The 17,235-nt window shown below is 42.3% G+C and overlaps 1 protein-coding gene across 1 annotated transcript; it reads left to right on the top strand.

Annotated features, from left to right (window-relative positions):
* The first annotated feature begins 3,674 nt into the window (after positions 1–3,674).
* Positions 3,675–4,268, top strand: LOC129402411 (olfactory receptor 14J1-like). The gene has a single exon (XM_055128923.1). The coding sequence runs from the start codon at positions 3,675–3,677 to the stop codon at positions 4,266–4,268; it is 594 nt and encodes a 197-aa protein (XP_054984898.1).
* The last annotated feature ends 12,967 nt before the right edge of the window (positions 4,269–17,235 follow it).

Below are 17,235 nucleotides of genomic sequence, written 5' to 3'. Positions count from 1 at the left end.
TCCAAATTGGGCCGATCTTAAAGTTTCCTTTCATTCTATTTTCTCATTTATCTTCATATAAATTATTGATCAAACCTAAGATTTTTGGATAAATGAGCAATATTTCCATGTACATAAATTAAGTACTTTTGTTGTCTTTCATCTAGAAAATTAAGCAGCATGCTCCCAGATACATAGAGGTGGAAGAACCTTCTAGAGGCTACAAAAATTGACCTGGTGAGTTGGAGAAGCAGAGAAGAATGCCTAAGTAAGTAAATGTGTCACTATGATGTCAAGGAGCATTATCTTCAAAGGCTTTTGTATGAGTCCTATATAAAATGCTTTAGTTTAATTTAAACTCTTATTTTATGACTCCTGTGTAATATACACACATACAAATAATAAAAACAGAAGGTGAATTGATTTCTAGAAAATTTAAATTTGATATGTGCTGTGATTTTGTGTTCTGGGAGATGGTATCTTATCCAGGTGAGCCTTGAACACTTTCCCAGCATAATTATTTGCAATATAACATATGCAAGAAACCTGCATTATCTTCAGCTCAAATCAATATAATCTTATCATTGGAATATTTTTCTTGCTGGAAACTAAAAGCAGGATTTTTTTTTTCTTGTGTGTCTGACATAGGGTTAAAGCCCATGAATCAACATAAACATAATCATTTACTTTCTACACTGAGCTAATTGCTTGTTATGGTCTTATTTTCTTCTAAGTTTTTAGTGTTCATTTTGTCCTATAAAGTTAGTATTTTGATATTCAAGATATTATACTTTTGGCTACTTATAATCATTTCCAAGAGTCCTAAAATCTTATGTTACTTGAAGTTAAGGATTTGTCTGTTTTACTACTGTAGTAATTTTTTTTCTTTTTGGGTCACACCGGGCTATGCACAGGGGTTACTCCTGGCTCATGCACTCAGGAATTACTCCTGGTGGTGCTCGGGGGAGAATATGGGATGCTGGGAATCGAACCTGGGTCAGCCGCATACAAGGCAAACGCCCTACCTGCTATTCTATTGATCCAGCCTCTGCTGTAGTAATTTTAAATGAATTTGGTATTATCTTTTCTCTTTTATTTTTGCTTGTGCATAGAATTAATCTCAGGGCCTCACACAATCTGTACCACCATGAAACATCCAGGGCCCTGAGCAAATTTTCTTATATATGGATTATGCCCTATGAATGTGTTGTTTAGATGTAAACTTACTTATGTTCATTTACAAACTATTTTCTCTTTTGTTAACATTCTGATGTTTTTCAGAATATGTGTACAAACTTGATTATGTTACTAAATATGTTTTAGATGATTCCTGTTAAAATAGTATTTGTTGAGTGGTTATGAGCATCTTATATACAAAAGTATGTAATATATCAAATACAAAATACTTAAGAACTTCATGATTCTGTTTTATTAAAATAAAAACCTATTATGTGTATTAAAAAAATGAATATGAAAGCCTCAGCCTCTCTCTCGCCGCCTGTGCTCTGTGGTCTCACGCCGCTTCCCTACCGGGACAGCCAATGGCAACGGGCAGACAAAGAAGGAAACGAGGGCCAGGTGGTTGGTATAAATTGCAGTTTATTCCAAGGTCATCTCTGTTCTCTCTTGATTCTCTTTCCCCCAATTCTGCTTTATTCCCTCGAACCCTTGGATCCTACTTCTTCATTCTTCTCTTGGATTCTCCCTGTTCCCTCGAATCCTGCTCCTTCATTCTTCTCTCGCCTTTCCCACTCTATCAGCCTTAGTTATCTCCCCAATCGTGAGGAGGTTGGGGTAGCAAATTACACGTATGTGTAGTCATACAATCAACACATGTAAAGTCCTTCCCTCTGGGGAAGCTTCTCCTAAAACAAATTTTCATCCAGCAAGAAGACTTGCCTAAGGGCGAAATACCATCTCTACTCGCTGTTTCTCCTTTCCTTAGTCCAACAGTCATATAAACATTCATCTTAATTTTACTCCTTAATAATATTAGTCATTTTGTATGGATACAGTAAAAGATATGTTAGGCTTATAGTATGGCTCTCCTGGGACATCTCACTATAGATCTCAGATAATAGTGCTCAGGCCAGATTTGTCTTTCCTGACCTAGCAGGCTCTTAAATCAGTTGTTACTTTTTGGATCATGACAGGTTTTGTCCATGACAATATTCTTAATTTATAGTTAATTATGATGGTGCTAGGCCTGGTGCATTTCAATGCCAGGGTAGCTCCCAACTTGCCCTGGGTCCATCTAGTTCTTTGTCGGGACCCTGCTTTGGGGGTGCTAGGAACTAAGGGCAACTGAGGCTTAATTGAGAAAACAGATGCCCAGGAGTGAATATTATTTGGAGTCAACTAACTCACAAGTTAAAAATGCATAGCATTAACTGTCTTCCTAGGTCTATACAAAAGATCTTTGCTCTCAAGTAACTATGCAGAGGACATAAGGAGAGAAATGCAGTATTTGACCTTACAAGTTAACAGAGTCCAATTAGGGGGAAAAGGTGATAGATCGGTTGGGGAAGCAAAACACAGAAAAGGAAATTAGAGATAAACAAAGAGGAATGGAAGTTCCTAAGGAGCACTGCGATAACCCTAAGCTCCCTGTGGTAAGGGAGACAAGACATACCAATGTTATCTTAAAAATGTTTAGAGCTATATTCCCATAAACAGAGGAATGGCATGCCTCAGGAGCGTTGTGATGGGTATTACTCGGTAAACCTAAATTTTCTGTTGCAAGGGAGAAAGAAAGGAAATACCAATGTTATCCTAAACTATTAAAGCATTGTAGCATTGTCATCGCATTGTTCATTGATTTACTCCACAGGCACCAATAACATCTCCATTGTGAGACTTGTTACTATATTTGTCATATGGAATATGCCCTGGGAGCTTGCCAGGCTCTGCTGTGCAGGCAGGATACTCATGGTTGCTTGACGAGCTCTCCGAGAGGGATGGAGGAATTAAACCCAGGTCAGCCGCATGCAAGGCAAACGCCCTACACACTGTGCTATCGCTACAGTCTACATTATTATAAATTATATTAAATATATGCAAGAAAAACTTAATTGGACAGGTAATATTATTTTCAGAATAGATTTCAAAGCTTTTCTTTAGTCATTTTTAAGGATTTTGGTTAATTGATGATTATGGTTAATACAGTGTTACTTTCACATAATGATTATTTGTTACACACAATCACATACTTAACATTTTCAATTTATGATAAAAAATACTTAAAGTTAGTATTTAATTTATCAGTTTGTTTAATTTACCATTGTCTTACAACTCTAGAGAATTTGGGCAGTACTGCATCCATGCAGGGCCTGTGATTTGCAATCAATATCCGTAAGAAGTTAATGAAGACTATGGCTAATTTCACGACAGGTGGGTTTCTCCTCACTGGGTTTTCTGCCAAGCCTGAGCTAGAAATCTTCTATGCTTCTCTATTCCTCGTTCTCTATTTGTTGGCGTTAGCTGGCAACATGCTCATCATCACCACCACGTCCCTGGATGACAGTCTCCAGTCCCCCATGTATTTCTTCCTGAAGCATCTCTCCTTTCTGGATCTCTGCTACATTTCTGTGACTGTGCCGAGATTCATTTACAACTCTTTCTTGCATAGAGGAGACATTTCCTTCTTAGAATGCATTTTTCAGTGCTTTGTTTTCATCCTCTGTGCGGATGCCGAGATGGCCATGCTCACGTTGATGTCCTATGACCGCTACGTGGCCATCTGTCTGCCCCTGCGCTATGACGTCATCATGGACGTCAGAACCTGTGTCCATGGGCTCGCCGGCGTCTGGGTCAGTGGGGCCATCTCTGCAGCCATGAATACGGCAGCTACTTTCTCCATCCGCTTCTGTGGCCCCCGCATCATTCACCAGTTCTTCTGTGATGTTCCCCAGATCCTGAAACTCTCCTGCTCTAATGACTATATCAATGAGCTTGGTGTCTCTGCCTTCCTGTCTTTCGTTTCATTTATTTGTCTTATCTTTATTGGATTCTCCTACATGCGGATATTTTCTTCTGTGCTGAGGATGCCATCTGCGGAGGGCAGAGCTAAGGCCTTTTCCACCTGCCTTCCCCACCTCGCTGTTGTTTTATTATTTCTTTTTACAGGTGCCTTTGAGTACTTAAAATCTCATTCGAATTCTCCAACTGTGTCAGACATTCTGCTCACTATTATGTATACAGTAATCCCACCAACATTCAATCCAATGATCTACAGCATGAGAAATAAAGCCTTTAAGTCAGCTATTAGAAAGTTTTTGAAGAGGAATTAAGCATATTTGTGTTGATGACATTTATGTATTCTCTGTTAGGAGAGAATTTCAAATTCTATGGACAATCTTGTCATAACCTATCAGGAAATTTCAGTAAATAAAATATGATTACATTGGACATTTGAAGGGGAACGTTGTGTTTATATACTGTTGGGTAATAAAATGTCAAAAGTATCTAAACTGAACTTGTAAACCCCGCAGATTAAGATTCCTTCACTGAATTTTGAGAGTAATATAAATGAGATTTTGTTAATTTAAACCAGTCACTTTAGTGACTCATGATTTAGATGTCAAGGTGATGTAAAAATGTGCATATGAGACTTGTTTATTTTCAGTATATTTTGCTCTACTCTCAGATATTACATGATGTTTACAAACTGATTAAAACCCCCTGACAATCACCATTCATTGGTTTTTCGAGCTCCATTAATATATCTCAACTTCTTTGGGCTTCAGTTCAAATACATTAATGCCACCTTTGTAAAGCCTTATTATCTCCCTTATTTTTCCATTTCAGATGTAATGAGGAAGGGGTGTTTTAAGGAATAATCAGTGAGATTCTCAGAGATACCAGTTTTTTAAAAAAAATTATTGATTCTCCATGAGATATAGTTACAAGCTTTCGTGTCTGAGTTATAATCACACAATGATCAAACACCCACCCCTCCACCAGGGCAGATTCCCCATCATTAATATCCCCCGGATACCACCACCTTTCTACCCTCCCACTGCCTTCATGGCAGACAATATCTCCTATATTGTCTCTCTACTTTTGGGCATTATTATTTGCAATGCAGATACTGAGAGGTTATCATGTTTGGCACTTTATCTACTTTCGGCATTCATCTCCCATCCCAACTGATTCTTCCAAGCATCATTTTCTTAGTGATCCCTTCTCTATTCCAGCTGTCCTCTCCCCACCCACTCATGAAGCAGGCTTCCAACTATGGAGCAATCTTCCTGACCCTTGTATTTACTGTGCTTGGGTGTCAATCTTGTGTTATGTTATGTTATACTCCACAAATGAGTGCAGTCCTTCTATATATGTCCCTCTCTTTCTGACTCATTTCACATAGCATGATACTCTCCATGTCTATTCACTTATAGGAAAATTTCATGACTTCATCTCTCCTAACAGCTGCATAGTATTCCATTGTGTAGATGTACCAAAGTTTCTTTAACCAATCATCTGTTCTCAGACACTTGGGTTGTTTCCAGATTTTGGCTATTGTGAACAGTGCTGCAATGAACATATAGGTACAGATGTCCTTTCTATTGTGCTTTTTTATTTTGCAGCCTCAGGATATATTCCCAGAAGTGGTATTGTAGGGTCATATGGAAGTTCAATTTCTAGTTTTTGAAGGACTGTCCATATTGTTTTCCAAAAAGGCTGGACCAGTCAGCATTCCCACCAACAGTGAAAGAGTGTCCCTTTCCCCCCACATCCACTTCAGCACTTGTTGCTTTTATTCTTTTTAATGTGTGCCAGTCTCTGTGGTGTGAGTTGATATCTTATTTTTGTTTTGATTTGCAGCTCCCTGAAGAGTAGTGATGTGGAGCATTTTTTCACGCTCCATTGGACCATTTGTATTTCTTTTCTTTTGAGGAAGCTTCTGTTCATTTCCTCTCCCCATATTTTGATGGGGTTGGAGGTGTTTTTCTTATATATTCTACTAGTGTCTCGTATATTGTGGATATTAATCCCTTATCAGATGGGTATTGGATAAATATTCTTTCCCATTCTGTGGGCTGTCTCTACTTTTGGTATTTTGGTCATTATTTCTTTTGAAGTGCAGAAGCTTCTTAGTTTGATGTAGTCTCATTTTTTATGTTTGCTTCCACTTGCTTGGTATTTCATCCTTAAAGATGTTTTTAACTTCAATGTCATGAAGGGTTCTGCCTACATTTTCCTCTCTGTACCTTATGGATTCACGTCTGATAATGAGGTCTTCAATCCACTTTGATCTGACTTTTGTGCCTGGCACTAGACAGAGAAAGGAGTTCATTTTTTTGCAGTAGCTATCCACGTTTCCCAGCACCACTTGTTTATGAGGCTTTCCTTGTTCCACTTCAATTTTTTTTCTCCTTTGTCAAAAATTAAGTGGTCATATTTTTGGGGGTCTGTGACAGAATATTCAACTCTGTTCCATTGTTCTGTGGTTCTGTTTCTAGCCCAATACCATGCTGTTCTAATTACTACTGCTTTGTAGTACAGTTTGAAGGTGTTGAAGGTGATGCCACCCAAGAGATACCAGTTTTTTTTTGTTTTGCTTTTTGTGTCACAACCGGCAATGCACAGGGGTTACTCCTGGCTCTGCACTCAGGGATTACCCCTGGCGGTGCTCAGGAGACCATATGGGATGCTGGGAACTGAACCCGGGTTGGCTGCGTGCAAGGCAAATGCCCTATCCACTGTGCTATCACCTCAGCTCCAAGATACCAGTTTTTAAACTGGCAAAATGAATGAAAGAAAAAACTAAGTAATATATAAATAAAAAATTTCATTAAAAGAGTCACTTGTGTCACTTGTATCACTTGTCGTCCCGTTGATCTTTGATTTGCTCGAGCAGGCGCCAGTAATGTCACCATTTGTCCCTGTCGAGTGCTAGTGCTGCCCAATGATATCTGCTTGCTCCAGAAACAGGAAGAGCCTCTAATCGTTCATTCAGGGATTTGACGAAGAAATCTGACCATCTAGTTGGTGGGCGGCTAAGAGGTCTTCTGACGTCCCATGGAATCCAGTTGGTAACAGCTCTAGTCCAGTGGTCGTCTTTGAATCACATTACATGACTGGCGGTCATCTTTGAATCACATTACATGACTGGCGGTCATCTTTGAATCACATTACATGACTGGCCAATCTAATTTTTGATGCCTGGTCAAATGAGACAGCGTTCCTGACTCTTGACCGTCGACGGAGGTCAGAACTCCAGATGCCTTCTCTCACTTGAGTGAGATGTGATATTCCTAGCATAGCCCTTTTGATTCCTCTTTGGGATACCGGAATAGCGTTCTCATCCTGTTTTCATAGGGCCCAGGTCTCTGAGGCGTATGTTAGTGCAGAAAGAATGGTGGGATCGAAAAGATGTGCCCAGAGTCGGAGATTCTTTGTCCTCTTAACCACTTCTTTGACGCTCTTGAAGGCGTTCCACGCTGCTCTCTTCCTCTTGCGCAGCTCTGGCGCCAAGTCGTTCCTCGTGTTGATTTCTCGACCCAGGTACACATCGCTGCTGCATTCGGAGATGTTTGTTCCATTGAGAGCAAATGGAGCTTCAGGGACTAGTTCGTCTTTCCTGAAAGCACATGCTGTACTCTCAGCATAAAGTCTTGTTTAAAATTTTTGGCATTAAAGCACAGCAAAAGAATGAACGCAAAACAAAGAAAACATATTTTTGTGATCGATAATATATACTTTCAGTGTAACATAGTGTACATCAATTTTTGGTAGATTTATTTCTGTGTCTCTAGTTTAATTCTAAGCTGTATTTTAAAATTAGTCTGCATTGATGTCAGAATTTGACAATGACATCAATTTTTATGTCTTGACTGTCGCGCGCCGCTTCGTCCAGCGAAGAAACACGCAACTCGGAGATCCTTTTTGGCTGCGATTTATTCAAGAACTTTCTCATGCGTTGGAGAAGAAATCAGGAAAAGGGACGTGGAGTAAGGCTGAAAAAGGGATGCATGAGGGAGAACCGACCAGCCAGGTGACTTTCCCCCTTATATACTTCTCCCTGCCTGTTTGCCCTCAAGTGTCTGCAGCTGATAAACCAGCCATAACTTGTGAGCGTGACAAGACATCCTGATTCCCCATCAGGTGTTGTTCACGAAGCATGGTGCAACCAACAAGAAACAGGTGTTCACGAAGCAGGTTCCATGGAGGCTCTCCACAGTTCCCCCTTTTTTGTTTTAGAACAGCAAGTCTGCGTAGCGACCTCGGCCCCCTTGGCCTTACCCGTCATTGGGAGCCCTCTCGCTTGTAGGTCCCTGTCTTAGGTTGGTCCAAGGGTCAGGTGGGTATAATGCACCCTTTCAAACTCCTGAACTACAGGAGGTCCCCTGCAGTTAAGGGTTCTCAGCTGCACAATACCTTTGCTACATCCAACTAGACTTGATTGTTCTCAGCGAGATTATTGATTCAAAGTTGCAAGCCAAAGCTTGGGGGATTGCTGTGCCTCCAGGGCCGGGATACCTGCAAATATCACGCTCTTGTAAATAGTTGTACTTGCTGCATATTATATAGACACCAGGCAAAAACCAAAGCAGTGAGAAGCAATAAGGATAGTACTACTCCCGCCTCCACCCACTCTTTGATAAAATAGAGGGGACTTCTACTCAGGTCTTATTAAGGTGGGAACGGAAGGGATTAGAGCAGGCCAAGTTGTAGCAATGGCCCAAAAAGCTGCTTCTTCAGCTCGTATCATCACAGGAACCAGGCTGAACAGGAGCACCAGTTTTCACCTCTTGGTCTACTGGAGGTGCGGTCTTTCGTGTCAGACGTTCAGGAATCCACACTGGTTCTGCCCTGTCCTGTGGAAAAACACAAACAGAACCTCTGGCCCAGGTTAACACGGGGTCCGGGCCGTGCCATTCACCAGAAAGGATATCTTTCCATTTAACATATCCTTGGCACACAGGAATCTTTGAAGAATGCCTGTCTGCAGAGGAGGTGCCCTTATCATCAATGATCAAAAAATTTAGAGTAAAAAGTGCAATAGAGATTCTTTCTCGAGGGGGCCGTCCCAGGCCAACTCCCCCTTTTTGTTTTATTAGGCATGCTTTAAGGGTGGAATGAGCACGCTCAACGATGCCCTGTCCTTGTGGGTTATATGGGAGGCCATGAGATAAAGAGACTCCCATCTGGGCACAAAATGCGGTGAATTTAGCAGAGGTGTATGCCGGACCATTATCTGTTTTCAGTTGGGCTGGGATGCCCCAGGCTGCCCATGCTACAAGGCAATGAGAGATAACATTTGTGGACCGCTCTCCAGGAAGGGGAGTGGCATGAATGATACCGGAGCACGTGTCCACAGATACATGGAGATATTTGAGCCTGCCAAATTCCGAGAAATGTGTAACATCCATTTGCCAAATGCGTAAAGGCACAAGACCACGAGGGTTTATGCCCATGGAGGGGGCAGGAAGAAAAGGGACACAGTGTGGACAATGTAAAACAATTGCCCGAGCTTCGGCTCGAGGGATTTGAAATCTATGTTGAAGGGTCCGAGAAGAAACATGGAAACGGTCATGAAAATTTTTTGCTAATTGTAAAGGAGACTGAATAACAAAACAAGATGGTCTAGTGAGTGCATCAACATAAGCATTGCCTTCTGCTAAGGGACCCGGAAGGCCTGTATGAGAGCGGATATGTGTGACAAAAAATGGTTTTTCACGGGTCCAAAGAATTTGCTGTAAAGCAGATAACAAGGAGGCTATCGAGCTGGAGGCCTTTATTGGTCCTGCCACCTCAAGTGAGCAGAGAGCATTTACAACGTATCGCGAATCAGAGATCAAATTGAAAGCAAAGGGGCAATGCTCAAACACTGTCAAGACAATGCGGAGTTCCACAACTTGAGGAGACGTAGTTGGAAATTGCATACGAATAGGATCTTGACCCTCTATCATATAAGCCCCCCAGCCTGTACTTGAACCATCAGTATAAATGTTTGGAACATCCCGAAGGGGTACATAAGAGGTGACTTTGGGGAAAATTACCGGATGGGTTTTAAAGAAGGTCATTAGTGGATGTTTGGGATAATGATTATCAATAACATTGGGAAAAGAAAATCGGAGAATCGCCCAATCATCATGTAAGTTACACAAAGAAACTATTTGAGTGGAATTATAGGGGGTAATAAGAGTATCTGGAAGTTTTCCAAAGTATTGCAAGCAGTCCTGAATACCAATCATAGCCAAACGGGCTACAGCTGCAGGGTATAATTCCACGGCTTTTGCCGGAGAGACCCTAGGATGAATCCACAGAAGGGGTCCCTCCTGCCATAGGACTGCAGTAGGTTGCCCATATGTTGGAAGCACACAAAGTAAAATAGGAAACTCAGGCTGCACGCGTGTATTGCCAGCAGCAGTAAGAGCTTGCTCAATTTTGCAAAGGGCTTCTCTAGCTTCGGGTGTGATAGTCCGTGGGGAAGAAAGAGAAGGATCACCTTGAAGCATATTGAATAAAGGTTTTAAGTCATAGTTAGGTAATTTAAGGTATCCCCTTATCCAATTAATGTCTCCCAACAAACGTTGGAAATCATTAAGCGTGTGTAAGTGGTCAAGCCGAAGCGTAATTTTTTGGGGATGTACTGCTTTGGGGGTTATCTTAGCGCCTAGATATTGGACAACTGTTCCTTTCTGAATTTTTTCAGGGGCAATAATTAAATTGGCACTTTGTAAGAGCGAGGTTAATTTGAGTAGGGCATTATTAAGAGCGTTTTCGGATTTTGCTGCCAGCAGGATATCATCCATATAATGCACACATTGTACTTTCGGGAAACACTTTCGCAAAGGAGCTATGATGGAACCTACGTATAGCTGGCAAAGAGTGGGACTATTTGTCATCCCTTGTGGGAGGACTACCCACTCATATCGCTTATCTGGTTGCTCCTGGTTCTTAGAGGGTAATGTAAACGCAAAACGGGGAATATCCTGTGGATGTAACGGGATAGAGAAAAAGCAATCTTGTATGTCAATGGCAATTACATGCCAATCTTTTGGTAAAGTGGCTAATAAAGGCAGGCCACGTTGTACAGGCCCCATCACGCGCATTTGAGCATTAACAGCTCGAAGATCATGCAACAAACGCCATTTACCGGATTTCTTTCTAACTACGAAAATAGGAGTATTCCAAGGGGATACAGAAGGACGTAAGTGTCCAGCTGACAATTGTTGATTAACTAAGGCTTCATCTGCATCTAATTTTTCAGAGGACAAAGGCCACTGTGGAACCCACACCGGGTCCTCTGTTAACCATGTTAGGGGGATGATTTCCACAGCGGCCCCTATAATAAATTTTGGTCAGCAGAAACAGCAGTAGGGCGCGAAGAAGTGCAAAGCCTAACTCCCATCTTAGCCAGAACATCTCGTCCCCAAAGGGAAAAGGGCAAATTAAGTATAAAGGGCTGGAAGCTATCCTGGTGTCCCTCGTCATCCTTCCAGGTGAGGTGACGTGCGCTTACTTCTGGGGTACTGAGGTACCCCAGGCCCTGCAATTGCTGAGCAGAAGCCTGTGTGGGCCAGGCAGAAGGCCAATCCTTAGTGGCTATTATGCTACGGTCTGCTCCAGTGTCAAGGAGTCCCATGATCCTTTTTCCTTCTATTATTAATTGCATCATGGGTATCGAGGGATAAAGAGATGGACGGGTCATGGATGGTTCTCGGGGCCTTCCTTTCTTTTTTGGGGCGCGTCCTTCCATCAGCGGGGTTCCCCTAGAGGCCCCGCTTTCCACGTCCGAACCCTCCTCTGGCTCAGAGGCTATAATGCCATGACGGCTGCCTCTGTCCTGCTTTGTCACTTCTAACACTACTTGTTCCAATTGTACGGCCTCACCGCACTTCTGATCCTCCAACCAACTTCTAATGAACTTACCAAACGCGAAAGGGAGGCGCAGCTCCTCAATACAGCCACAGAAAACAAAAACGAAAAAACAAAGGGAAAGACAAACAAACATCCAACCAACAGACGAAACATACACATCCATGGATACCATTGTCCTGACTCACCACAGGAACTTGATCGTCATGACTTCTCGTAAACTTTAGTCCTGACTTACCACAGGAACCTCATCGTCGCGACTTCTCGTCCTGACTTACCACAGGAACCGGATCGTCACGATTTCTCGTGAACCTTAGTCCTGAATAAATCGCAGCAAGTTCTGAATCTACCGGGGGGGGGGGTACTGGAGGTCGGGTTCCCCGTACGGGCCACCAGCTGTCGCGCGCCGCTTCGTCCAGCGAAGAAACACGCAACTCGGAGATCCTTTTTGGCTGCGATTTATTCAAGAACTTTCTCATGCGTTGGAGAAGAAATCAGGAAAAGGGACGTGGAGTAAGGCGGAAAAAGGGATGCATGAGGGAGAACCGACCAGCCAGGTGACTTTCCCCCTTATATACTTCTCCCTGCCTGTTTGCCCTCAAGTGTCTGCAGCTGATAAACCAGCCATAACTTGTGAGCGTGACAAGACATCCTGATTCCCCATCAGGTGTTGTTCACGAAGCATGGTGCAACCAACAAGAAACAGGTGTTCACGAAGCAGGTTCCATGGAGGCTCTCCACACTTGACCTTAAATTCATTCATGGAGCTTAACTACTTAAAAAAGTTGCAATAAAGGGAACTGGAGCAATAGCACAGCGGGGAAGGCGTTTGCCTTGCATGCAGCTGACCCGGGTTCTATTCCCAGCATCTCATATGGTCCCCTGAGAACTACCGGGATAATTCCTGAGTGCAGAGCCAGGAGTAACCCCTGTGCATTGCCGCTGTGACCCAAAGCCAAAAAAAAAGTTGCAATAAAATTAGAGTTCTTTAAATTTCTATGTATACTTATTATCTGTCAGTAAAGGACTGCATTAGTTTCATTCCAAGATTTCAAAGCTTCTTGTCAACTTCTTGTTGAATCTTCAATTAAATTGAGTTTATTGATTTGTTTTTTAATGGAGTGGGCTACATACAAGGCAATTGTCCCCCTCCCCCCCCCCCCCCCCGCTGTACTATCACTCCAGTTCCTGGAGAAAGTATATTCTAATTGCAATAGCTGATTCAAAGTTGCTTTATCTGCACATAATTATGACACAATAATAAGTAATAAAGAACTTTTTTCATGCCAGCGTTCTTCATGTGTAAGGTGTATACTAAGTTCCTTTTACAAACTATGGATTAAAAATAAAATAAAAAGTAAGTCATAGTTTCTATTTCAAATTTATTTATTTTTTATTCTGTAAAGACTTTTTTTAATTGAATCACTGTGAGATACAGCTGCAGACTTACAAATTTTCATGATTACATTTCAGTCATACAATGATTGAGTACCCATCCCTCCACCAGTGCCCATTCTCCACCACCAATGTTCCCAGTATCCCTCCTGCCATCCCCCACTTTACCTCCTGCCCTGCTTCCATGGCAGACACATTTTCTTTTACTCTTCCTCTCCTTTGGGTGTTATGGTTTGCAATACAGGTACTAAGTGGCCATCATGTTTGGTCCATAGCCTACTTTCAGCACACATCTTCCATCCGAAGGAGCCCTCCAAGCATTATTTAGTTGGTGGTCCCTTCTCTTTCTCAGCTGCCTTTTCCCCCAGAATGTGAAGCTGGCTTCCAAGTCTTGGAGCATTACTCCTGGTCTTTATCTCTACTATCCTTGGGTGTTAGTCTCCCATTCTGTTACTTTACATTCCACAAATGAGTGCAGTCATTCTATGTCTGTCCTTCTCTCTCTGACTCATTTCACTTAGCATGATACTCTCCATGTCCATCTACTTATCCGCAAATTTCATGACTTCATCTTTTCTAGCAGCTGCATAGTATTTATTCCATTTATTCCATAGTGTAAATGTACCAAAGTTTCTTTAACCAGTCGTCTGTTCTGGGAAACTCAATTCTTTTCCAGATATTGGGTGTTGTAAATATCACTGTATCACTGTATCCCTGTCGTCCCGTTGCTCATCAATTTGTTGAGTGGGCGTCCATATTGTTTTCCAAAAGGACCAAAGCCAGTAACCCAGTAACGTCTCCATTCGTCCCTGGTGCCTGCTAGTGTAGCTCATTGGTGTCTGCTGGCCCCAGGGACATGAGGAGCATTAGCCTCTCCTTACTCATCCTTCTCAGTGCTTAGTATGGGGGGCTCTTTCAGGGTCAGGGGAATGAGGTTTGTTACTGTTACTGTTTCTGGCATTTCAGATACACCACTGGTAGCTTGCCGGGCTCTGCTGTGCGGGTGGAAAACTCTCTAGCCGGCCGAGCTCTCCGAGAGGGGCGGAGGCTTTTGGGGCGGCCTCTAATCGCCCTTACAGGTGCTCCCAGTCTACCAAATGCCAGCTTTTGGTCTACTGGCATGTTCTAACGATCTGCACGCTGACAAACACGCACCCGTCTGCGACTCTGGGCAGCAGCTGTTGGTGGTTCACTCTTCAACAGTTGGCACTGTTGTAACCACCCCCCCCCCCCCGCACCCCGCAACAATGAGGCTGTGAACCGTCAAGGGGGCTATTGTAAATAATGCTGCAATAAACATACAGGTGCAGATATCATTTCTACTGTACTTTTTTGCAGTTCCAAGATATATCGATATATTCCCAGAAGTGGTATTGCTGTAAATGGGAGGTCAGTTTCTAATTTTTTGAGAAACGTCCGTATTGCTTTCCAAAAGGACTGAACCAGTCAGCATTCCCACCAGCGGTGAAGGAGAGTCCCGTTCTCCTCATATCCAGGCCAAACCATGTGCTTTTGTTCTTTTGGATGTGTGTCAGTATGACATACTTTTCTTAATAACACAATAAGACTGATTTATTCAACTTCGTCCTATACTAAGTGCCTCCCTACATGGGGAGTTGCTTTTTCTTTCTCTTCTATGTTCTTCTCATTATGTGTATGAAGATTGTGAACTCTAGAGATTAGGAGAAATAATTTTCACTAGATTTACATAACCATGAAATTTGGAAGTAGTGTATGAAACTGTAATGTTGGACTGCAGGATTTATAATCCAAATATTTACCCCAACCAAAGATCTCACAATTCTCTTAAATTTAGTGGAAATCTGAATCCCAAACCTATATTAGTATGTCAAAAAATTCATGCAGAGTAATTTTCCTAAAAAATTTACATAGAAAAAAATCTCTTCTCTTGGGGGAAAAAGTAGAGGGGATAGGAGAGACAGAGACAGAGACACAGACAGAGACAGAGAGGAGAGAGAGTCATAAGTGATAGTTTCATTTGATGCATTCATATAATAAAAATTTATTGAAGTGTTCAAGAGAGAATACTGGAGAGATGACAGTGGATCGTAGAAAAAAAAATGATCTGTCTGTGCCTCAGGCTTTACTTCTGGACTCACATTGTTTGCTATTGTCTAAATAATGATTCTGCTCTCTACTGCCTCCTAGCGATTTTCAAATACGACTACTGAATGTTTACACTTATTACAATATTTCCTTTCCTTTGTTATGTCATGCTATTTTGTCACCAACTGTTTTACGTTAGTCATACGGAATCCAATAGGAATCTACTGGATAGATTCCTATCCAATCTTTGATTTGGATAGGAATTTTGCTTTCTTGTATGTTATAATATTGTGTGAGTGGTACTGCCCAGTACAATTACTTCCTGGATGAAATATTTAAAAAACTAGCTCCTTTGAAGGAGGTTGATAACAATCATCTTTATTTTCCTTTGAACTGAAAATGCGTTCTCCACCCAGTCTGTTGACCTTTTACTTGTTCATTCATATTAGGAAATGAGCCTGGGGTTTATTTATAAATGAAGTAAATAAAACCTGTGTCTGCTGCTCCTCCATTAGTGAGCTGTTAGAAACCTCATTTCCATTTTGAAGTTGAAGAGACATTTCTTTTAAATTTAAATTTGCTTCACCAGTGTGCTGAACACAGTAGCCCAGGAGCAGTACAGGAAGAAGCATGGAAACTTGGACTGTTGTGGCAAGTGTGTCGGGGTTTAACTCAAGAATAAAATCTCTGGCTCCGACAGCTGTTCATTGACCATATTCTTCTGTCAGGGCTTCCTTCTGGCTCTGACACAGGCTATGCACATACACGATGCTGTGAGTCAACCAGGGCAGGCGGGTGGGTGGGCGGGTGGGCCTCCGGTGGGGCCAGAGAGACTGAGCCCTGAACTCTCTTTCCAGATTCTCTGGCTCTAACTTCGCCCTTGTCTGGGTCTCCCGACACTTCCTTCCCTCCAGTTATTTGCTGAGGAAGATTAAATTATCAGGAAAATGCCACTTCCTGGGAGAGACTGTGATCTCCACAAGTTCCATTTTTGCCCCATTTTTCTGGATCTCTGGGCAGAGAAATATTGACACTTTTAGGGTTTACTCCTGGCCCTGTGCTCCAAGATCACACCAGTTGTTGCTCGGGGCCCCTATGAGGTGCTGGGGATTCAGGGCGGGTCTACTTGCAAGGCAAGCACTGGTCCCTGTGTAACTGTCTCTCTGGCTCCTGAAAGTTGGTTTTGAAAGTCAAGAATTACATAGAGAATTCTCTCTTGTGTCAAAGTTTCTAACTGAACATCTCACATCTGTGAAAAGATAGGGATAGATTTGAGAACCCTGTCCAGTGCAGAGACAGAGATGAATAGTGCAGGGAATAGGAGTTTATTGGGGTGTTCTCTTGGCCGGAGCTCTAGATCCCTGGGCTAGGCTGGGGCTGGGCTGTGCCCTGGAAGAGACTGAGGGGGCTTTTTAGTTGTCTTGGGCAGGAAAAGGGGAGAAGGGAACAAAGACCAGTGAAATCAGCTAGGTCTGGACTGTTGTCTCTGGGGGATGGATGTGAGGAACCAGGGAATGCAGCCTGGTGGCTTCCTGTTGCCAGGTGGGCTATAAATCCTGTCTTCTATGCAAGGTGATCTTTGTGGGGATGTCATTATTTTATCCGCAGGCCGCCATCCGGCCCCAGGCAAATTTTACAGACAGGCCCAAATACATAAGTGATTTGTGATAATGGAATGAGTTAGAAGTTACATTTTAAAATCAGGCAATCTTGATGCTATGAGTCTAATTTTATAATATTTAACATTTTTAAATAGTACAGTTGGTAGAGAGTTTGCCTTGCACGTGGCCGACCCAGGTTCAATCCCTGGCGTCCCAGATGGTCTCCCAAGCACTACCAGGAGTAATTCCTGAGAGCAAAGCCAGGAGTAACCACTGAGTATCACTGGATGTGACCCACAAAGCAATAAAATAAATAAATAAAATAAAATTTTAAAATTGTTACACCATTAAACAAAGATTTATTTAA

This window comes from Sorex araneus, chromosome 2 (genome assembly GCF_027595985.1).
Source record: "Sorex araneus isolate mSorAra2 chromosome 2, mSorAra2.pri, whole genome shotgun sequence".
NCBI classification, from domain to species: Eukaryota; Metazoa; Chordata; class Mammalia; order Eulipotyphla; family Soricidae; genus Sorex; species Sorex araneus.
This window is presented reverse-complemented; position numbering and strand designations above follow the sequence as displayed.